The sequence below is a fragment of the Balaenoptera musculus genome, chromosome 4, assembly GCF_009873245.2.
Source record: "Balaenoptera musculus isolate JJ_BM4_2016_0621 chromosome 4, mBalMus1.pri.v3, whole genome shotgun sequence".
In the NCBI taxonomy this organism is placed as follows: domain Eukaryota; kingdom Metazoa; phylum Chordata; class Mammalia; order Artiodactyla; family Balaenopteridae; genus Balaenoptera; species Balaenoptera musculus.
Genome location: NC_045788.1, coordinates 11,692,722 through 11,716,943, shown reverse-complemented (window position 1 = coordinate 11,716,943; position 24,222 = coordinate 11,692,722). Strand labels below are relative to the sequence as shown.

The following is a 24,222-nucleotide window of genomic DNA, read 5'->3' as shown; positions in this document are numbered from 1 at the left end:
ATGGTGATTAGAGACAGCAATACTGTATCATATACTTCAAAGCTGCTAAGAGACTAGATCTGACATGTTCTCACCAGAAAAAAGAAATGATAATTATATGACATGTTAGAGGACTTAGCTAACACTATGGTGATAATCCTAATATATAAATGTATCAAACCAACCCGTTATATACTTAAACTTACACAATGTTACATGTATATAACATTGTCCACACAAATATATCTCAATTTCTAAAACTTTAATAAATGTTTTTAAAAATGCTAAATCCTAATTTATTAAGGTTTTGGAGACTGATTTGTGGGCATGGTGATCAAAGTCCTGTAGTACTGAGGTCTAATTGGACTCGGCATATCCCCTAGGTTGGTGTGGGTCCTGCTTCTTTTGGTGTAGGTCATGCCTACTCAACTGGGTTGCGTCCCCATGAGACCAGATGTTTCTGGGTCATAAGTTTTGCTTAATGTACTTTTAGCTGGCTTGGACTCAAGGAAATGAAGCTAATATTCTTAATTGAGAAAGACTCTTGGGGAATAGAAAAAAGAGATGGCTTTGTTTCTTTCATTCTGTCCATATTTTGAGATACCCAGAGGAAGATAATGGAATGGAGAATTCCTTCATAGCTCTGAAGCACAAGGACAGTTCTGAATACGTAGTCTCAAAAAATACATGTGCAAACAATGTGCAAGGCCTTCTCACCATCCATACTCATCCTGTATATAAATAGGATCAGGCACAAGAGACCTACTTTTAAAATTCTAAACAGTTGTGCTCATGATGATTTCGTTTCAGGACTGCTATTGTAGTACCTTCAAGTGGGTTTTCTTTCCCTATCAGAAGTGCTGATGGGAAACAAGCCCTGATGTGACGTTAGTTTGCAGCCCCGCAGTCCCAGCACTTACAGGGTCTCCGCACAGGCCCTTTGCTCCATGGTCACCAGGAATCCCTCTCTCTCCTGGGATTCCCTAAAGTTAACACAAATCAGAAGAAGGACAAGATAAGAATTTTAAATAACATTAATAAAAACGAAGAGCTTATCTTCTCCCTGATTTGAATTATTAAATATTTTCCTGCTAAAGTTACTTTGAAACTAGAAAGAGGAACAACTGATAGTTTCAGGCATCGTACAAATAATTTAAAAGTGACCTCAAGTATTTGCCACAGTGGTGAACGCTGTGTTCCAGACACATTTGTTGTCTTGTTCAGTTTTTACAACTACTTTATGCGCCAGGTATTGTTTTTTTATCTTTCTTTTGATGAGGCAGCTGAGATTCAGAGAGATTATCCATTTTCCCCAAAGGGGTTGCATCAGCTAGAAAGTGGGTTCTTGACTCAGCCGTTCACACTCCCAAGACAGATAAAGTGGATGGTGGAAGTATGGCTGCTGCTGGGATTTGTTCCAGATAGAAAGGAGTGACAGACACCTTCAGAGTGCTGCCGACCCTAAGGCTCTCACCAACACCCTGTGACTGTTCTTAGTATGGTAGCTGCTTTTCAAGATTTCCCCCAGTTCTTCACTTTTCTCTGTATCTATTCCCTTTGCCGTGAAACTCTACAGTGCCTTCCAACTGTGGTGGGGCAATATTCCCTACCTCTGAGTTTGGCTGTGACTTGATCTGGCCAACAGAGAGAGATGCAAGTGTCGCCATGAGAGCTCCAAGCCTAGGCCCGAAGAAGCCTTGAGAGAGCTTGTGTGTTTCTACTTGCTCCCTTGTTCTTCTGCCACAGCCATGAAAAGGTCATGGTCAACATGGCCAGGCAGCTCTCCAGTCCCAGAAGGAGGATAAGAGACAAGTGAAACAAAGCCCCCAGCCAACCTACAGACACATGAGCCAAGGTCAGCCACGCTCAGCCTTGATCAGCTGAACTTCTCAGACACATAAGAAATAAATGTTTATTGTTGCATGTGATTGAGGTCTTGTGATCATCACAAAGCAATTTTGTGGCCCTAGCTGACTGAAATACCTGGGGTAGCTGTTTTACTGTTAATCACACCTTTAATTCCCAGCACATTTTTCATGTTGTCCTTTTATTGAATACCTACCTGGGCTCCTTCATCGCCTTTTTCTCCTTTTGCTCCTGGAAGACCACTGTCACCCTAAAAACAGAGAAGAATAAACTCAAATTCCCATTTTCTTAGAGAGAAATAGCTCAGAAGGGTCTTCATGGTACAAAGAGAAGGCTCTACCTGTTCTCCATTTAGCCCATCAATTCCACTTTCCCCAACTTCTCCCTGAAAAGATAGATGTGATCAGAATAGAGTGCATTGCATTTATGTGGAAAGAAGCCAGACACCAAACAAAAAGTCTAATTTTGTGTTCCATATACAGGCTCTTTGCTAGGCTGGCCCTGGGTCCTATCAAAGATTACTGAGTCACAGAAACTGTCAACAAATAATATACATTGCCTGCAATAAAAGGCAAGAGTAAACAAAATGAAATGGTTAGCAGTAAAAAAGGAAGGTCAACAGAAACTTCATTTGTACAATCTACTGGTCAATCATCTCAAAAATAAAAATATTTCTAGATAACAGATGGGCAGATAAATGATGTTTGGTACCATACCTCCTGTCCATTTAGTCCCCTGTTTCCCTGAAAATAGAAAGGACAGTAGGGGTTAGTGTAGGAAGAAGGAATTACTGTTGGGAAGACTTCACAGTGTCTTACGTGACCCTTACCTTAGGACCTTTGGCACCATAGCATCCTTTAGTACCTTGCTCTCCCATTGGTCCGGTGGTTCCTCTTTCCCCCTGAGAAAGAGCATATATTCAGATAAGCTTTTCTATTGTCATCTGGAATCTGTCTTGGAAATTTGACAACCTCTGTGCTGGAAAAAAAAATTGCAACTACTCATGGTTTACAACCCAGAATTCATGCGTATAAAAACTGAGAATGCAAGTGAATTAGAGCCACTCTGATGACAGCTGTTTGTGTTGGATCCCACCTGGATACTTCCCAGGGTGGGGTAGTATCTAAATAAAACAGACATGCAAACAACTGGCTGCTAAAATGCATTCTCAAGATTTTAGGAGATATTCCAGGAACAGATGATGAATAATTGGTGAGACATCAGAGCAGGATGCTCTAGGTATGGTCTAAGCAAGAGGCAGATTTCTAGACCAAATTCCATCTCCCTTCTCTCTTTCTCTCTTAAACCAAGAACTGCTCCTGCAATCCTTGTCTTGGTAATCCCACCAGTCTGTGCAGTCTTGTGAGCTGGAAACAAAGATGTCGTCCTCAGCATCTCTCTCACCAAGTGGTCACCAAGTTACGTCCATTCAACCTCCTTAACATATCTATTCATACTGCCCTAAACTAAGATTGGGACCTCTTTGTCTTGCACCTACTACTGCAAGACTTCTACTTGTAATCCTTACCTTATCATCCTCCATGATGTTGCCTGATCATGCTTTCTAAACCCATACCCTAACCATGTTTAGTCCTGTGCTTAACATCATTGAATGATGCCCGTCAATTGGAAGACACCTTCTAAGTCTTCCACAGGGTATTCAAGACACCCAGTACTCTGGGTCTTGCTTGCCATATAACCTCCTCTCATGGTCCTGGGTTCTGGCCATGTTGATCATATGTTATTCTGCAAATATACAGTTCTCAGTTACACACTCTTGATCACACTGTTCTCCCTGTAGTAGAATGTTCTTCCCACAAACTTTGCCTGGAGGAAGTTCTATCTGTCCTTCAGATGCCTGTCCAAGCATCAACCCCCGTCTACAGCTTTCCTCTCCCAAGCCCTAACTGTCACCAGGGTTGTTACCTGATGCTGTTAGGTATTTGCACAGCCACACTCTATCACATTGCACCACATTATACCTCTAGTAGAGTCCTTGTGTATAACAACTGTAACTACTGTTGTCTCTTTTGCCTTTCCACTAGTCTGGAAATTACCTGAGATAGGAGCCATAGTTGTTCTTCTCTTTCTTTATTTTTATTTCTAGGGCCTGGCACTGTGCCTGGCACTTGGTAAGGCACCTTAATATATATTTGTTAAATAAATGATGAGTGCACCTTAATATATATTTGTTAAATGAATGATGAGTGCATTTATGAGTGAGGTCTTTGATAAATAATGTGGTAAATTGTAAGATGTTTAATATACACTTGTTAAATGGATGGATGGAAGGAAGGAAGGAAGGAAGGAAGGAAGGAAGGAAGGAAGGAAAGATAGATGGATGAACAGATGCAAGAAAGGGCGAAGTCTGTGATAAGCAGTGTGGTGAGTTGGTTTACTCATGCAAAATGGATCAGAAAGGGGGAAATGGCAGTGATTTGACTCCTTCAGTGAAAAAGATAACTTTTGCATTGAGTTTATTATACAATGTTGGTGGATAGTCAAAGAGGAGACAGTAGGTTAATAAAACACTCGTGACCACCAGAAGCCTGATGAAGATTAAAAGACCTCAGACTTTGCCTACGAATCCTTAGAACTTGACTTTTCTTGCTTCCTTCTGAATTGACACAAATGATTTCATACTGTAGATATGTTCTTAGGAATAAATGGAGCTGGAAAAAACCTTGACTTACAGCAATGCCCTCCTCTCCCAGGTAGCCATCACTGCCTTTAAAACCTGGGGGTCCCTGGAAATAAGGAAAGGAAGGATACGTTAGCACTCCATAGACCAAAAACCAGAGGTAATCAAGCAAAATTCTTCAACTTTACAGTTTTACTTTATGTAGAATAGTATGAGTTTGAAAAAAAGGTTCCCCCTCCACAACCTAAGTTATATTTATACACATAAAAATAAATGGAATTTTGAGACAAGTGTCCAGATAACTCAAGGGTGTGTGTGTGTGTGTGTGTGTGTGTGTGTGTGTGTGTGTGTGAATCATAATATTTTCCATAACTCTCTCAGATGTTATATATAGAGCTGGAGTGTTTTTTTTCTAGACAAACATTCAAATGAATACAGCTATATTTGCCTCTGACAGACTAGAATTATCCTCTTTTCATTAAAAAGTTCTTTTTGAGGATTTATGCTACACATAAAATAGACCACACACATTTCTTTCCAGTTTTTTTTTCTGAGACCTGTTTAAAAAAAGTTCTACCATTCTTGGGACTTCCCTGTTGGTGCAGTGGGTAAGATTGCTTGCTCCCAATGTAGGGGGGCCCGGGTTTGATCCCTGGTCAGGGAACTAGATCCCACATGCATGTCGCAACTAAGAGTCCGCATGCCACAGCTAAGGATCCCGCCTGCCGCAACTAAGACCCGGTGCAAACAAATAAATAAATAAATATTAAATAAATAGATAAATAAAAATTTTAAAAATTCTATCATTCTCTTTACATGAAATCAAAGCATTCAGGAAATAATTAGTCCAAAATCTTTCTTCAGAGAGACAGCCATGGTGATTTGAAAGTTATAGTGCTATCTATAAATTATTCAAAAATCAAACACATATGTAAATAAGCAGTATTGAAATTGTTAAACACACCCATAGTATGTTTATACATATTTAAACATTTCCTCAAGCCCCAAATCATATTTTTACATAAGGATACATCAACTTCTTTGGGTTAGGAAATACACGAATCTGTTGTTAGTTATCGTTTTTATGCCTGGCCTGTTTTACTTGGCAACATTTTGGTCTGGCTACAGCTGAATGAAACATCTTAGTGTCTCTTGCTATGACCGGGTGATCTGATCTAGCTTTTCAGCAGACTGCACAACCTATTTCCTACTTGATTTAAATTACTCTGCTTCCGTTAAAAGTGGAAATTGAAATAACTCGTCAGTATTCAGGAGGTTTTCATTATTCAACATGAGAGATCACAGTTTGTTTTTCCGCATCATGGTCATCACTGCCAGAACACTGGATAATCAATGATCTCTGCAGTTTTTCTCTTGATACTTGTATAGAAAGGTTTTTAAAAGTATCCAATTTAGAAAGCCAAGAAAAAGCTATCTAATTTGACATATAAGAAGAGGAGTACGATAAGAAGACGAGTATGACACATAAGAAGAGGAGCTTCTACCTAGAAGCTAAAAACATCCCTTATTTCTACCTAAACTTGGATCTGAAAAACATATTGTATTCAAATAAAGTAAGCCATGATCGTAACTAAAATCACCTTTTTCCCTGTTGGTCCAGGGTCTCCCACTGTGCCATCTCCTCCAATGCACTTGCAGAATAAACAGCAGCATGTCCTTTCTGCAACACTGACCTTGGGAAGGGTAGGAATACATTACATTTGGTAGCATCGCTTCCCAAATCACACACCACACAAGCTCAGGGATGTGATCTGAGAAGGGTGTTCACCACTCAAGTGACAGTGCTCTGGAGAGGATGCAGGAGACATTCTTTACCTTCCATCTTTCCTTCTGTGATCTGCACCATACAAGGAATTCAGAATCAACTCAAAGACGTTTTGTGTTCTCAAAAAGGCATCAGTTTAGCCATGGCCAATTCATTGCACACTGATTTATTAATGAGATCTCCTGTGCCCACATCATCCCAGCACTGACCACGATATTGTTAATTACCCTATATAATTCTGCCCCTAATATTTTGTTCAGTAAAATGAATACATGCTGTTTTCTCCTTTTCCTGTTTTGTGAAATCTTTGTATGCTGGAGGATATAGACAGTGTCCAATGTCACACTGCTTGGCATGGAGTTCAATGGTCAACACTTCCAGAACAATTTGTGTGGGACAGGGTTTCAAAGACACCAATTACATGTTCAACATTTCAGAAGCACTTGCTGTAGAGGGTGGACACGTGAAGAGATTTTATACTCTGGTCACATTTTATAGTCAGGCCAAAAAAAATGTTTTTTTGGCAAAAAAATTTGAGTGAATTTCATCCTGCACCTAGTTAGTCATCCCCTAAAAAATTGACATATTCCATTGCATTTTTACAATTAACCCACAGGATGTATTTTTAGGAAAATTCTGCTTGAAATAAATACTATGCTTTGCCTTAGTGGGGTAGAATCAATCTTTGTGTTGAGAAGTTTCCCGTCAAAATTCTAGTGTGATGAAAAGTGAAAATCTTTTGTTATAACCACTTAGCAACTTCCCCTCTTTAGTTGTTTCTTATTATATAATGTTTCTTTTCTGACATTAGAAAACTCTGTTTTTTCCCCCTGAAAAACCTCAGAAAACCCAATAAAACTTGAAATGTGTGAAACCAAATAACAACAACAAAATGGATCCTGTGATTTCATGTTAGATGATATCAATTTTCTTTGCATCACTAAAACCCTACAGCATCAACTCTTTTACTATTAACATTAAAACTGTAATTTCTAAAATTAAAATTTTCTTTTACAGTGTTGCATTTATGTGATATCTAAAAAATGATAGGCTTGTTTGAAGAATAACTTCCTCCCTCTATGAATTACCAATTTGAAATTACACATTTCAAAGAGTAGGAGACACAAAAATTTTTTTGTAAAGTAGACACCCTCTTCCCATGTAGAAAGGAATTACAACAAAACTTCCAAATTCTCTAAGTAATTATTTTTACATAATTACTACACTGAACACACTGTTCACATATCTATATACAAACTCTATAGGCAGAAAGTAGCAGGAGCTAGCACCTTATTGGAAAGTGTCTTGATATGCTGATTACAGATTTTATAAATTATAAGCAAATTACAAATTATCAGCCACTCATTAAAGGTGAAAGTAGTGATAGATATCTTGGTAACATTTCACCAAGCTAGTTGAATTCTTGTACGTTTCTGAAAGAAATAGGATTGCGATGCATCTTATCTAGGTGTTAGGTTCTAAAAATGGATCATAAAGCAAAAATCTCCATAAAGCAAAAATCTCTGTCAGTCAAGACAACCTTTAAAAAACTTTCCATTCTAAAGTACATCACAGGAGGTCTATCATCACATCACTAGTTTTTCTTCCAAGATTGGATGAGATGCTCTTTTCTTAGTTGAACTCTCAATGGATTCGGCTCTCGTTCACAGGCCATGTTGCAGAGAAAACACACATCTTTTTTTTTTTTTTTAATTTTTATTGGAGTATAGTTGATTTACATACAATGTTGTGTTAGTTTCAGGTGTACAGCAAAGTGAATCAGTTATACATATACATATATCCATTCTTTTTAAGATTCTTTTCCCATAGAAAAGAATCTTCAGAGTAGAGTTCCCTGTGCTATACAGCAGGTCCTTATTAGGTATCTATTTTATATAGAAAACACACATCTTAAACAGCAGAATGATATTCAGTGTGGTGAGTCATGGCACCTAGGATCTGCAAGGGACGTGAAAACTGGCTGGCTGAAGGAGCAGACGAGTCACCCTTACTGGTCAGACACTCTTGGGCGCTTATGTTTATTGACTGTAATTTGGGCAGGATTGTCGGTGCTATTTAGTTTCTTCTTCTTTTTTTTTTTTTTGCCAAGCATATAAATTAAACATGTTTTCAGACATAGGAAACAAACTTATAATTACCAAAGGGGAAAGTGGGGGGGAAGGATAAATTATGAGTTTGAGATTAACATATACATACTATATATAAAATAGATAACCAACAAGGACCTACTGTATAGCACAGGGAACTATACTCAATACTTTGTAATAACCTATAAGGAAAAAGAATCTGAAAAGAATATATATATATATAACTGAATCATTTTGCTGTAACGTGAAATTAATACGACATTGTACATAAATTATATTTCAATAAATAAATAACAACAACAAAAAGAAACATGCTTTGACATCTCTCTACTATATTACATTTCTTTCAAAACACCCTCTTATTTGGGCTTTGCACGAAATCAGAAAAGCCTGACTTCACTCCCAAATGAACAAAATTAGTTCAAATTCATAAGCCTAAATATGAAGCTTATATACAAAACAAATAGAAAGTTTAAACTCACCAGCTTTTTCTGAATAACTTACCAGGTGCTTTGACAGTCGGCTCCCAAGATCCCTCATCCCAAGAGTGAGCTGTATCCTGTACTCAAATCCTTTCCCAAATTCAATGTAGAGAAGGTCAGCCAGGTCATTGGAATTGGTGGCTCCATCCAGAGCAACTGTGATGAGGGCATTCAGGCCTAGCCAACACAGTTGACAATTCTCCAGGTGAGGGGAGTTTGGTTACTTTAATCTTTTTGCATATGTATCTAAGTTGTTATTCCAGGAAACCAGTTGCAAGAGGAACACTCATTTTACTGTCCACTTCCCCCAACCACACACTGTAAAACTGACAAGTGACAAGACCATCATCAGAGAACAAAAGGAATTCCATTTTTCAAAACAAACTAAATTGGAGAATAATTTATATAATAAATTATAACAGATCCTTGAGTCCTCTGATGATATGAAGTAAGATAGTGAGTTTAAAAAAGTCCACAGAGAAAAGGGAACCCTCCTACATTGTTGGTTGGAATGTACATTGATGCAGCCACTATGGAAAACAGTACGGAGTTTCCTCAAAAAACTAAAAATAGAGCTACCATATGATCCAACAATCCCACTCCTGGGCATATATCTGGAGAAAACTCTAATTCAAAAAGATATATGCACCCCAATGTTCATAGCAGCACTATTCACAATAGCCAAGACATGGAAGCAACGTAAATGTCCATCAACAGATGAATGGATATAAAGAAGATGTGGTATATATATATATATACAGTGGAATATTATTCAGCCATAAAAAAGAATGAAGTAATGCCATTTGCAGCAACATGGATGGACCTAGAGATTATCATACTAAGTGAAGTCAGAAAGAGAAAGGCAAATACCATATGATATCACTTATATGTGGAATCTAAAATATGACACAAATGAACTTATTTACAAAACAGAAACAGACTCACAGACATAGAAAACAAATTTACAGTTACCAAAGGGGAAAGGGGGTGGGGGAGGGATAAATTAGGAGATTGGGATTAGCAGATAAAAACTTCTATATATAAAATAGATAAACATCAAGGTCCTACTGTATAGCACAGGGAATTATATCTAATACCCTGTAATAAACAATGATGGAAAAGAATCTGAAAAAGAATATATCTATATATCTGTATCTATATATATCTAATCACTTTGCTGTACACCAGAGACTAACACATTTTAAATCAACTATACTTCAGTAATAATAATAATAATAATAATAATAATAATAATAATAAAAAGAGTCCATAGAGCATGCTAAAGCACAGAGGAATTCATATGTCAAGAAAGTAAGTGTTCTAAATTTTTGCCACTTGAATGGGAGATCCTTGGAGCAGCATCACTGCTTTCACCCGGAAGCTTATCAGAAGTGCAGAATCTCAGGCCCCACCCTAGACCCACAGAATCAGAATCTGTATTTTAATAAAATCCCCAGGTGATTCATATGCACATTAAAGTTTGAGAAGCATAGCTCTAAATGACAATCCAGTTGGAATTATAGGTACAAGAGATGGTAAAAGACCTCTTGTCAGGCAATCAGGAACAAATGTCATATAACCAACCAGAGCTGTGGCTCATAGGCTTGGAAGTTTATAGAATATTTCAAATAAAACTTTTAGAGACTGACAAAGGGTTGACTTATTTTGCAAAATAAGGACATTAAATGATGATAGTAATAAACCTGGCAATCATTAGGGTGGAGGTAACCATAGCAACAACTGTGCTCTTGTTTATTAATAATTACCTTGTGCCTGGAAGTTGCCTAAGTACTTTACATGTATTATCTTATTTGTAAGATACAAGCACAATGTTATAGATAAGTGTGATTATAGCTCTATTTTACAAACAAGCAAAGGTTTTCCCCAGACAGCCTGACTCCAAAGCCTACACTCAAAGTACATTTTAATAACAAAAATGTACTAAGGACATAATCATAAAGAGCAGTCCTAAAGTTGAATAAATTTAGTTTTATGAAAACATGACTATATTAGCATAAATTTTCTCATTTTATTAGGGATAGGTGAAGAATTCTTTGGATGGGACTTAAAAACCAATGACCCAGAATAGATAAAGCATGTTCAAGGACTTGGCAGAGTTAAGAGTGCCTTCTTATATGACTCTGAGAGGAAGAGGAGAATGAAGAGAACACAGTTTCAGGGACAGAGTGGGGAGGCTCAAGTTCTACGAGATACAAACAGTGTGGTTGCTGAAGTAGAATAAAGGAAGAATCACCAAAGAGTAAGGTGACCAACTTGTCCTGGTTTGCCCGAACTTTCCTGGTTTTAGTGCTGACAGTCTCTGGCTTGTCTCAAGCAAACAAAGACAGCTTGTCACTCTTCCAAGAGTGAGAAGGATGGGGAGAAGAGTGATGAGGGCTGGGAGAGGCAATGAGGAATGCTGAGTTCATCAACTGGCATTTAATGATCAAAAGAAAGCATGCCAGTGGGTCTATCTATAAGGGGAAAAGATCTCACATCTGATTTTTCTTATAAGTTCCAGGAAATGTAAAAGTTTAAGAGTTATTAGAACCATGGGATTGTTTATTTGCAGAAAATATGCATATAACTATAATTTGTAACTGCTTTTCTCAGGATGGAGGACTTGATCCTTTCAGACTCATCCAGTACATGAGTCATATGATCTTAAATACAGTGTCTTCAATTCCTAAAAAATGAATTAAGAAGAAAAGTTTTCAAAAATTGGGAGAATAAAGAATCACTGAGAAGATTCTAGAGTACTGGATTTTTTAAAATGAAGAAACTGATTCATACCCCAATCCACATGGATTAAAGTGATATCCATCATTGAGGATACTTTTCTCCTGGTCTCCTCTTGTTCCACGGTAATGGCACAGTTTACGTGTATAGATTCTGGGCCTCAAGTTAGGGAGGCTCTCCTGGGTTAACAGATCATAGGCCCCAGCATCAACTGAAATCATCTATATTTAAATAAGGGAAGCCAGAACCAGAGGTGCTCTTTGTTCCTATTAAGAGACATTCGACACTTTTCAAAGAACATTATGACCCACACCCCTCTACCTTTCCCTTTCAAAAACTGTAGCTAGTGTGAGTCCTCCAACTTTTGCCTCTCTTTCAAAGTTGTTTTGGCTATTTTGGCTCCTTTGCATTTCCACATACATTTTGAACCAGCTTTTCTATATTAACAAATATCCTGCTATGATCTTGACTGTGATTTAATTGAATCTATAGATTTGTTTGGAGAGAATTGAAATTTAACCATATTGAGTCTTTTTATCATTGTTTAGTAATTTTCAGCAAACAAACAAGTATATTTTGTTAAATGTATATGTCGGTATTTCACGTTGTGTGTACATTGTAAATGGCTTTTTAAATTTTGTTTTCCAGTTTTTCGTTAGCATTTGGAAATATAATTGATTTTTGAATATTGAAAAAGATTCTAAATTTCTGAGGATATTCAAAATCTAGCTTCTGAAGTTGAAACTCATTTACTAGTTTTTCCTTGGGAGTTGGAAGAAAGAAGATTGGTCTTAGAAATCTGGGTGTTCCGAGAGAAACTTCCTGGAGAAAACTCTGATGTTGTCTGCAAGAGAAACATCTTTCCCCCATGAAAGAAAAGCTGAAATTGAAAAAACCCTACCCACCCACTCTAGGGTCCTGTTCTCAGTCTTCATTAATATCTCCATCTCAGATCAGGAAAAAAGGTCAAGACTTGACAGAATAAAGAGAAGCAGATTTAGTAAATAAAATAAAAATCCTTACTCTTCAGTTGTGAATTCAGTGAATTCAGCAATTTGTTTAAGATGGAGGAAAGAGAACCAGACAGAAAAGACAAAATCTAATCAGCCTCTAATAGTTAACCTGGGAGACAGATGTCTTAGGCTAAATTCCTTAGAAGCAGAGCCTGAGATAACAATTTGGACACACACAATTTATTGAGGAAGCACTCTCTGAAAGAAAGGGGCAAAAGGTAAGCAGGGTAGGGCTGGGGAAGGATCTGAGCAAGACAGTGTTTCAGCTGACATCTAGCTTCATCCTGATCCCTTGGGAACTCTGGAGCATGAGTTACACTACACAACTGGCGCCACTTTGAGGCAAAGGTCCAAGTCTCTGTACTCTACCTGCTGCCCAGGGGTGGGATGGGGAGTAACATTCCAGGTAAGGTGGCTCCCACTGGCAAAGGGCAGTTCCTCAGAGAAAGTGGAACCTGTGGGTAACGTGTTAGCAGATGGAGGATGGGGAAACCTGTCTGTAAAGGGGTCTGGGTGGAGTACCAATTACATCCACTTATAAAAAAGTATTTCTATTTTCAGTCAAATTGGAACATGTGAATGCATTTTTCTTCCACTGATCCATATTTTAGTATGAACTGACAATGAGTCAGAATGGGCGCTGGTTTCTAAAGCCGAAAGCCTGGTGCCAGAGCTTTACAAACTCATAAACACCATAGTTGCTCCATCTGTTATCTGAAGGAAGGAACTGATTATGAAGTCCCGAAACATGAGTAAACTTGTCCAACACTGCTTGTAACTCTGGAAACTTTAAGAGTGTTAGAAGAAAATAATCCAACTCTCCCATTCCTTAGTCAAGGAGAAATATACCTGGCTCACTTCTGCTGACACTACAGACATAGCAATATTAGACAATGCGGGGCAAGGGAGACAGGAACATCCTCCAGGAAAGCTTAGGAAGAAGAAATAAAGTGATATGAGAGAAAGGATAGGACACTGTATTCAGTGCTGTTTCATATGGGGAGAGGAAAAAGTAGATGCCAAAATGCTGTGAGAGCTCATTTGCTCTGCCAAGTGCATCCAGAGTGGAGAGGCTGGCAAATTCAGTGCTATTTGAGTGTCTGGAAATGTAAGAGTTAGAAATGAGTTTTGAGATTATAAAGTTCATCAACACTCCTTTCCCAGTCCTCCCCAGGCTTGGTACCTTCTTTTCTAAGTTCATCAGATTTTTGTTCAAGTTTTTCAACATCATCATCCAATCCATCTGAAAATAAGAGAACCACCTAGGAAAGTATTCAAAAAAGAAAAATGAGTAAAAAGGAAGTCATTGCACCAAAGGCCAATAAATAAAATAAAACCAAGTTACCTTTCCCCGAGCAGCTGATTTATTCTGAAATGCACCCCACAGAGAACTCAAGAGGTTTGTGTTGAGAAGAGATGGTCTTTTAACTGTTACATCCTTCAAGCTGTCCAGTATGTTTTCACTGTAGATCTCAAACTTGGGGGAATATTTTTCCATGGCATTGGTCACTTGAAAAGCCACACTAACCTGAGTCTCCGTGCCCACCTCACAGCTTACCCCACTGAGGGAACTGATGGCACGTAAGATGTCTGGAAGGTAAGTTTCCATCCAAGGCTGACCTTCAAGCAAAGTCTGCCCATTCTGCTGTGTTGAGATGTCAAATCCCACCACAATGTCCACAAAGCAATCTAGGATTCAAGGGAAAAGCATATCTTATTAGACTAACAAATAGCTTTATTTGACTTGGATGTCATGTCTGAATCACAGGACTTGGAATTCTTGTTTCTGTCCCAGTTATAAAGTTGGAAAAAAAGAAAGAGCATGAGTGAATAATGGAAGAGGCTCAGAATCACTCTTTCACTTTTTTTTCATAAAAAAAGTGTTATTTTTTTAGCATCTATAAAATCTAGATGATTCTATAATGAAGTTCTGAAAGATTTCATTGTGTCCATTGAAAAAGCTATGTAGTCACTTAAATAGCTGAAATATGTTGTGGAAATGTTAACAGTATAAAATAGGAAATTCATATCATGCTATTTATAACTGAGGTCATTCAACAAATATTAAACTATAATTATAAGGGAAATATTAGAACACTTGAATAGAGAAAGTAATTTAGAAAAAATAAAACACAAAAGACTCCTAAAGGAATGATTTTGATGATTTATCTTTCTGAAAAGAATCTTTGATTCCTCTTTTTGTCTCCTAACATCCACTCAGAAAAGAAAAATAAAAAGAAAAACAGAGACTCCGTGAGATCCTTTGAGATCTTGCTTGGTTGGAGTCCTTCAAGTGAAGAAACTGGGTACCGAATTACCCATATTCAACCATGTCAAAGAAAGCTTTGTGTTCAGAGCTCAGCCACTCAGGAAGCCAAAGCCACTGCTATTTTGGAGTTTAAGAAATACTTAGAGAAGCATTGCGTTTAAAGTGCTTTGCTCTCATCCTTATTAACTCTAGAGACATTTAAGCACCGGAGAAACTACAAGGGCTTGAAATTTTAAGCTGAGCCTCCTAACAGGAAGATAATGAGAAGGGTAAAATCCTATGACATATATACTCTTTTTTCAAGAACTTTTAGGTTGACTAGAAACTTCAACCTTTTCCAGCAAATTCCACACACACACAGCTTGCTTGGTAAAATAAGGCATAGGGATGTTTATTTTTAATTTGCATTATTTAGAGAAGCAGTTTTTCAGATATTTGTTGTGTAGACAAACGCCTGCCTTCCAGACACACTGGTCAGTTGGGCATTTGCAAGTCTTTGAAACCAAAATATCAGTTTCAGTTCTTAAAACAACGGACAGGAACTTGATTCACTTTTAATGATAAAAGAGTTGGGTGAGGGAGAAGAAACCTTATTTGATAATCAATTTTCACCATGACATTTGAGGTAAATCAAAGTCACCAAAACATCTGAAAGGTGAGTTTTCTTATTTTACTGTACTTAATTGGAAAACGTCTTCTCCAATATTCAGAAAGTGAGATAAAAAAATGAAACTAGTCAGAAGGGAGCACTAGAATATGTCCTTTCCAAGCTTCCTCTTAAATCTATATCCTTTCATTTCTATTTTGAGATTGAAAGTTTCACTCTTGGACGAACATTGTTTTAATCCCTGAACAGAAAACCATTCATTTACCAAAACACATTACTGCCTTCAAGGAGAACAGTCTCTTGTGAAAAAACAAACATTGGCAAATATGCCAAAATGTCATTGAGTGTTCCTGGGAACTGTCCCCTTTAAAAATAAAGTGTTTTAACTTTTTGTCTAGTTTACTGAGATTATAAACTCTAGTAAACAAGTTCCTGGTGTTTATTTAACTAATTCAAATTGACAAATGAGTCCATGATAATGTGATCAAAGGAATGGAATTTGGGGAACAAGTCCAGAGGTGGCAGTCATATGTCTACAAGTACATACAATTAGAGAGAGTGGGCCATGCAAATCATGGAATGGCCTTGCAGACTCTGCAGGACATCTGCCCTCAAATTAAGAGGCCTGGGCTTCCCTGGTGGCGCAGTGGTTGAGAATCTGCCTGCCAATGCAGGGGACACGGGTTCGAGCCCTGGTCTGGGAAGATCCCACATGCCGCGGAGCAACTGGGCCCGTGAGCCACAACTACTGAGCCTGTGCGTCTGGAGCCTGTGCTCCGCAACAAGAGAGGCGGCGATAATGAGAGGCCCGCGCACCGCGATGAAGAGTGGCCCCCGCTTGCCGCAACTAGAGAAAGCCCTCGCACAAGAAACGAAGACCCAACACAGCCATAAATAAATAAATAAATAAATAAATAAATAAATAATTAAAAAAAAAAAATTAAGAGGCCTTTGAAGAGGCAGGGATGATTTTGGAAGTGGGCTAGGAAGAAGGCTAAAAGTGGATTTCCAAAGAGAAATAATGAAGGATTATAGTATCAATAGAATAGCAGGAGTGGGAATCAAAAGGGGATAATAAATGCAAGGGAAATTAAGAAGGTAATCCATTGGACTGGCTACAGAAGGTGATAAACACAAGTAAACCAGTACTCTGAGAATTTGCCAAATAGCAGTGTGGAACCCTGGATTGGGGAGGCAGAGTTTAGTTTTAGTCCTGTACAGGTCACTGCTGTGTTACTACCAAATAACTTCTGCCAAATCTCTTAACCTCTCCGGGCATTAATTTTCTTGTCTATAAAAATAAGAAGATTATATATTTCAAAATAAAAATACAAAAGAACAGAAAAAAAAGGATTGAACTAGACAGTAATGGTCTCCTGCTAAACCCCAAAGCTGATTTTAATTATCTGACTTATAAAGAAAGTCCTTAATTGGAGTTAATGATGGCAGATTTTTAGTATTAAGAAATACTGTCAAACAAATGAACATATTTATGAAACAGACTCACAGACACAGAGAACAAACTTATGGTTACCAAAGGGGGAAGGGGATAGGGGAGGGATAAATTGGATTAGCAGATACAAACTACTATATATAAAGTAGATAAACAACAAGGACCTACTGTACAGCACAGGGAACTATATTCAATGTCCTGTAATAAACCATAATGGAAAAGAATATGAAAAAGAATATATATATATATATGTATGTATAACTGAATCACTTTGCTGTATAGCAGAAATTAACACAACATTGCAAAGCAACTATACTTCAATAAAATTTTTAAGAAAAGAAAGAAATACTGTCAAGATGGTAGGGTATATTTATAAGATTAGAAGACAGATTTTTGAGATTTTTGCCCTTTTCTCAAAAGATTTTTGAGAAAAGGGCAAAGTCGGGCTGTTGACTGTTATTACCTGGGATAAGAGAAAAATTTCTTTGGAGATTTGAAAGAAGGGGATATCTTAGATGAAAAAAAGAGATAGAATGATCTAGAAAATATAGTAAGGTCAAGACCTAGTTTATATACCTCCCAGATTGCTTCTGCCTTACCCCTCCCCCGGCCCCGGCCGCACACACACCCAGGAGTTGGACATTTGTCCACTGGAGAGCCTCGGCAGCCGCCATCGCTGGGTCTCCCACACTATGGGGGATGGGCAGGCTTTGACACGGCCTCCATCATTCTCACTGCTGTAGGTCCTCAATGACTCTGGTGCCCACGTCCAACCCAACTGAACTCACGGGAGCTCTGGCCCCTTCCACTACTTCAGCCACAGATACAACGCACTGCTGGCCCCGTATCTGGTTTTCCAAAGGGCTGGTAGTGCGATGCAGTAGGGTGGGAGAGTAAGTCTCCATGGGGTGAACTCTGACCAGTGAGAGGCAGTAGATAGGAAGGAACCGGCCGATAACCAGCCTTTATTCCCCCTGATGGGCTGGTCTGTGCAGTGGTTCTGAGGCTTCCCTGGGTGATGTTCTGCAGGACCAATGTACCAGTGATGCTTTCTCAAAAGCTTTAGCTATCTTGGTAATGTACATCTTGTATGTACTTTTCTTTTTCCTGTATCACTTCCCTCCACTCACTCTTACTTCCCTGGGACTGTACTCCCACTGGAGTATTAGCACATAAACTGTGCTTTAAGCTCTGCTTTCTAGAGAACGCTATTAAGACAGGAACATAAAGAGAGTTGTCAAGAAAAGTTGGAAATGACCATCTATTTTTTCCTTATATTTCCCACATTCCTTGAGTCAGTTCCTGAGGGTGTGTCTACTTCATCTTCATCAGACTGGCCTTTTGCTGAATCTCCTTTTTGACTCATCTTCCATGATGATGTAAAAGATGAGAGGTACTCTCGATTCTTTTGCTACCCAGTCATGGCTCCACACCAGAAAAGGCAGCAAGTCCATATCCTGAAAACTGCCTGGGGTCTCCTTTGGGTGGTCAGAATAGGCAGACTCCAAGAAAAATCAGAATAAGCATGAATGAAGATAAGAAAACAGACTTTGGAGTTTAGTTGTTTAGGGGAATTTGGTGCATGTTGAGGCATTAAATTGGAATATGGCTCTGAAATGTTGCTAAACTATTAAAGCTCCTGAACCAAGGAACTCTTGGTACACTGTCCTTCTGTGAACTAAACTACCCCATCACTCCATGTACCTGTATTAATGAGATCACTTCAAGATACCCTCTGTAATACGCTGTGAGAGTAAACAAGACATGCTGAACATTTATACACACTTCCCATGCATTCCTCACGTGTCCTTATGAAACACAGAATAAGTAGAAGTGCTTCTAATTCTCATTTTGCAGAAGGGGAAGCTGTGACTTAGAGAAGCTGGCCCGAGGTCTCATAGTTATTATGGTGGATCTCGCATGTGGGAATCAGATCCAGGCCTGTCTGGAGCTCCTACGCTGAACGACCTTATTTCACCACCTCCAGGGTGTCTAGTGATGCCAGATCATGCAGGTTACAAGTGTTAGATTGTGCTGTTGGAAGTGACAGCTTAGCAGCGAGTGGCTTCCTTAGGGAGCAGCAGCTTTTGAGATATAAACCCATGATGTCTTAATAAGTTTCAGCTATTAACTGTTGAAGCACATCATTTATAATGTAAGCATCAGATAACCTAGACAGCAATTATATCAAGAGAACTGGCAGCTTATTTAACAACCCACAAATGGATTGGAATCAGACAGACCTAGGTTTCAAAATTTGCTTACTTTGTTGCCTCCTGTATGATCTGGGTCAGGTTACCAATATTCCTTAGAGCCCTAGTTTCTCATTTATAAATGGGAATGAAACCAAACCACAGAGGGCTTGGGAGTTTAATGAGATAATGCATTTAAAACACTTTAAAATGCTTGAGCCTACACAGATGCACAAGAAATACTGATTCTTCCCTCATATCTCCATGCAGCTGACCATTCTTTCCCATAAATTGAATCCTAAGTACAATCAGAGAAACAGAGATGATTTAACTGCACAAATGAGAAAAGTAAGAAAGGCTAGTGACCTCTCCAAAGTGGTGCATATTTTAATAAGAAGCAAAGCTGGATGTTCAGGCTCTGAAACTGGTTTGCTTTGAGACACACCAAGCTACTGTCTGATTTCCTTGATTTAGGGGTTTATCGTTTAAGAGGAGCTAGTATCCTCTGCTATGTCTGCACAGCCTTTTGAAGCTTTATCAGCTTTATCACTCTAGCCTCATTAGTCCTCAGCCCAGGCTTGGCTACAAAGGCCTCACACATTCTTGTTTGCTACAGTAATCACTTCAAGTTTATCTTTATAGGGTACTTTCCTTATTTGTTTATTTATTTATTTATACATTCATGACTGCTGTTTTGACTTTCCACATGGTTTTCTTTCACCCTCTCTAGGATAGACTAGATGGTTCCAGGATCATTTTCTGCCTAATAATTGGAAATGGGTATTTCATGTGAAAACGGAAAGTCATGTGGAAGGTTTGGCTGAGGTCACCAGGCACATTCCAAAGTATGGGGGGAAAGTAGAGTGGGATTTACAAAGGCAATAGTTCCTGACCAATGACAGGACTCTTAACCTTTGGCTCACACACTGGGTCTTATAAAAGGTTTGAGCTTGGAGTTTAGAGGAGCACTTTTGGAGAGGATGTTTGGTGTGCCATGAGGTCTATCCCCGCAAGCACACACACACACACAAGGAGAGGAGGTAACGTCCTCTTTAAGTCAAGAGAGAGGAGATTTGAGAGGTAACTTGGAGATGACACGGCCTAGAAATTCTAAAGAATGAGACACGATGGCACGCTGTTCTCTGCAAAGGAGAGGCACCCACACCGGGGGGCTGGAACTTCCAGTCTTTACTGGGGAAATTGACATATAATTGTTTCCCATGGAGGTGATATGGCTGTATGTAAGAAAGAACTGTGTTGGGCTCCTCTGATCTCCCATCCAAGAAGGCCACCTGGAGGGGCAAAGAGCTGGCAGCAGATAAAGCTGGAGGCATCACTAGATGCCCAGAGGCTGAGAAAAGCATAAGGGAACATCTGGAATTGAGAGATGCTCACCGTCCTTAAGGGAGCTATGGTGGAGAGACAGTGATGCCCTGACAAATGTGCTTTGGTGGGGGGGGGAAGGGGAAGTCATTGAAACATTCATGAATGGGCCCAGCTTTAGACATGGGTTACTGAGAAAACGAAGTCCTGAAAAGCGCCATCAAGTAGGAACTTTCCTGAATCTCTTTGGCTCCTCTCCCTTCCCCAGCCCATTCTGGAGAGGCCAGAAACCATGGTCAGTAAGAAGAAGGCAGGGCCTGGGAGAAGGGGGCAGAAGTGGGAGGTGGGGAACAATGGATAAAATGCCAACCGTGTGTAGTCGCTTCTGTCATGGTGAGTGGCCTGTGGCAGGGAAAGCGCAGTAAACTTCATGGAGCGTGAAGTTTGAATAGTCCCACGGGGATGGACATATTCATCACCAAGAAGAGATTCACTTATTTCCTGAAAGTGACTGAGGGCAAGGGAAGAGCTGACCCCCATGAATAAACTGAATGGGTCAACGGTAGACAAAAGTGAAGTAACTCTATAATGGCATCCCAGGTGTCATGCTTATTCAAAGTAACGTTACATATGCATTTTCTCGTTTCATCTTCACAATGATCTTCTGAACTAGGTGTTCTGTCATTCACATTTTACAGAGGAGAAAATTTTAAACTTAGAAAAGTTAAGCCACTTGTCCAAGAAAAAATGGCCATGGAGTGGGGATTTGCAGCCCAGTTAACTGACCATTTCCAGAGCTGCCTCTTAGCAACCGTGTAGCCTTCCTCTCCCGGGTGGAAATCCAGGGTTAGTTATAATCCACAAGTAGTTATACAGAATCACAGCTAACCCAGTCAGAACTTTTATAAAAATAGAAACAGTTATTTATCCTTGAAGACCTTTCTTTCCATCTATTGGAAAAATGTCAAAATGTGCTAATTTTTAAGAAGATATTCACCAACTCCTGCAGTGAAGTTTCATAACAAAGCTCTAAACCTCTACTTATGTTCCCTCCCTACCTGTGGCAGCACTTGGCAGCCCCGTTGCCAGGCAACCCAAGTCTGTCAAATAGTTCATTTCTTTGGAACACATTCCGCAGCCTCTGAAACCAACCAGAGTGTAAACAACGGCCTTCTCCTCACACCTTCGGAAGCTGAGGCATTCCCATTCACAGAAGGGGCATGTACTCCCAGGAGACGGGGAGAAAAAAGGACAGAGTCTCTCCGATATCCTGTTTCTTAATCCACAAGTCACACAAAATACTTGATAACAGTGAAAAGTTTCATTTGAAATCCAGAGGCACAAATCTACATTTTCCCACCAGCCCCAGGGAAGGAACAAACACGAAGGACACTTTCAATACTCACTGCTCTCACCCCCCGAGGTACAGATGTTGCGAACGATCCTCTTCTTGACCTTTTTCAGTTCGTCAAAGTTGTGAACTGTCAGTTTTTTATCGGCGGTCCCGGTGATCTGAACGAGCTGCTGGTCATCCACATCCCCGATGCCCACGGAGTAAATGTTGATCCCTTTGTGTCTCAGCTCTTCGGCGGCCTGAGCCACTTCGTCTTGGGACTGGCCATCTGTGAGGACCAGCAGCACCTGCGGGGTACCTGTGTTGATCCGGCTGCCCATGTCCGGCTGGAAGTAGTGCCCTACCTGCCGGAGAGCAGAGCCAATGTACGTGTTTCCAAAGATCTGCTGGATGTTTTCAATCTGAAAGGAGATCTCCTTTTTGCCGATGAAAGTTCCCAGTGGAAACTCCGGCCGGTAAGTGTGGCTGAACTGGGCAGCTCCTATACGCACTCTGTTGACACTGACATCGAAGTCTTGAACGACAGATGCCAAGAATTTCTTCATCTTCTTGAAGTCATCTGGATGAATGCTATTCGAACCATCCATGAGGAACACGAGGTCTACTTTTTCAATTTCACAATCTACAAAGTACACAGCAACAAAATCAGATTTTTATTCTTTCTCTAACCCAGCAGAAGTCAAACGTTTCCAGCTACAGAGAAATGCTATTTCTGAAGGTGGTTTCTTAGCTTAAGCCACCCTGTGGTCCCATTAATTGGAGAGGAAACAAAAACAAACAATTGGTTATAAAGGCAGCATGAGGCATATACAATCCCCACGTCCTTCTAGGCTTCTCTTGGCTTTTCCATTTGGTCTCACACCGAGATGTCAGAGAAATGGGTGTGGTGTCACAGAAATATTGTTCTCACCTGCAATCTAGCTTTAACTCTTCCAGAAAGCTCAGTGACAGTAGCAGCATAGCAAGAAAAAACACACCTCCATTTAGGGATGCAAACAAGAGAGAGATGGTCTGTATTATTGGCTTGGCCTTGCTGGCCAGTTGAGCCAATAAGTGCTTTTCTAGTTTCTTAGGGCAAATTGAGCTTTGAGAATCATGACTTCCAGACTATATCTAGTCAGTTTTGTTTCTTAATCAGCCCACTTTCTGGTGTATACAGGCAAAAATGTCTACTTGAGAAAAATGTTTTTGAACAATGCACTGTGGTTTAGAGAGGCTTCCCTTGTCTTAACACAGCAAATTAACAAAAAGAATGTGAAAGGCCATTGCCAGTGAATGAGTTATGCTTGGCACGAGCTCATGTGTGTTCCTTAGTCTTCTGGAAAGCATTATCATTTCCTTGAATTCCCCAGAGAGCTCACCATTGAACTAACTTTATTAATTCTCATTTTAACCTCAGAAAATGTTAAAGGTGTCTGAGATTCCTGTAGCCGAGATAAGCAAGGAAGAGATAAAATATAGAGTAAACAGATCCTTCGGGAATTGGTTAGTTGATTAAATTCCTTTGTTTCAGTGCCCAAGGGAAAACTTTCAGTATAAAAATTCAATTTCAACTTCTACAGTGGACTTGAAAAGGGCAGATTGATTTTTAGACATTGGCCAACAGAAAGTAAGAGATTCATCCCAGTTTTCAGTGAGATCCAGATGGATTTTGTTAGTTTTGTGAAAGAAAAAGACAGTAGCTGCATTCTCAGGAGGCAAGGCATATGAAAAACAGGAAAGTTAAATAAATTTTAAAAGGAACTGCACCAAGATATTGAAATCCTTGATTAATATTAATTCATCTAATAAAAAATACTTGGTATTTTTAGTAAAGCACATCCTAATAGAAATACTAAGGAATTTTAATAAACCACAGTCTCCCTTTGAAACAAAAGTGTAAAGTGGCAGCTTAATGAATGAATGAATGCATACATACACACATACATACAGCAATGCAATTTCCAGCTGCTGGAATAGAAACACAGCATCCAGGGCAAAAGAAGTCCTGCTCACACTCTTCTCTGGAAACATCTGAGGCTAAAACCGAGTGCTTAACATTGGGCTCCATATTGCAAATGACCTTGTGCCATAACAGAAATGGGTGAAGGCACAGGGGACTTCCAGAATGGAGGAGAGAGGACTTCTAGCAGTGGTCGCTGGTTCTTAGGAAGAGAGGGATTTGATTTCTTGTGTAAAGAACAAGAAGAAGAACTAGTGGGTGAAAGTGCATGTAAACACATTTGTGTTCCAATAAATAAAGCCTGTTCGAAATGGCGAATTTTCCATCGTTGGAAGAGTTTTAGCAGAAGTGAGTGGGAATGTTGTGGAAGGCCAAATGAAACATCCTTGATGTCTTTCCAACCTGAGATTCCACAATGTGGGAACTTCTGCAGAGCCCTCAGTGCCCCTTCTCTTTGGTTTCTCCCTT

At 39.4% G+C, this 24,222-nt stretch overlaps 1 protein-coding gene across 1 annotated transcript in view; it reads right to left on the bottom strand.

The window, feature by feature from the left end:
* The window catches only part of COL6A6 (collagen type VI alpha 6 chain), a 174,145-nt gene that overhangs the window by 79,678 nt on the left and 70,245 nt on the right, over positions 1-24,222 (bottom strand). The window contains exons 8-18 of the mRNA XM_036849516.1: positions 21,865-22,434; positions 13,960-14,303; positions 13,798-13,876; positions 8,885-9,039; positions 6,088-6,180; positions 4,539-4,592; positions 2,675-2,746; positions 2,562-2,588; positions 2,186-2,230; positions 2,042-2,095; positions 900-962 (exon numbers count right to left, since the gene is read on the bottom strand). Of these exons, the coding sequence (XP_036705411.1) occupies positions 900-962; positions 2,042-2,095; positions 2,186-2,230; positions 2,562-2,588; positions 2,675-2,746; positions 4,539-4,592; positions 6,088-6,180; positions 8,885-9,039; positions 13,798-13,876; positions 13,960-14,303; positions 21,865-22,434 (1,556 nt within the window). The remainder of the gene's footprint in view (positions 1-899; positions 963-2,041; positions 2,096-2,185; positions 2,231-2,561; positions 2,589-2,674; positions 2,747-4,538; positions 4,593-6,087; positions 6,181-8,884; positions 9,040-13,797; positions 13,877-13,959; positions 14,304-21,864; positions 22,435-24,222) is intronic.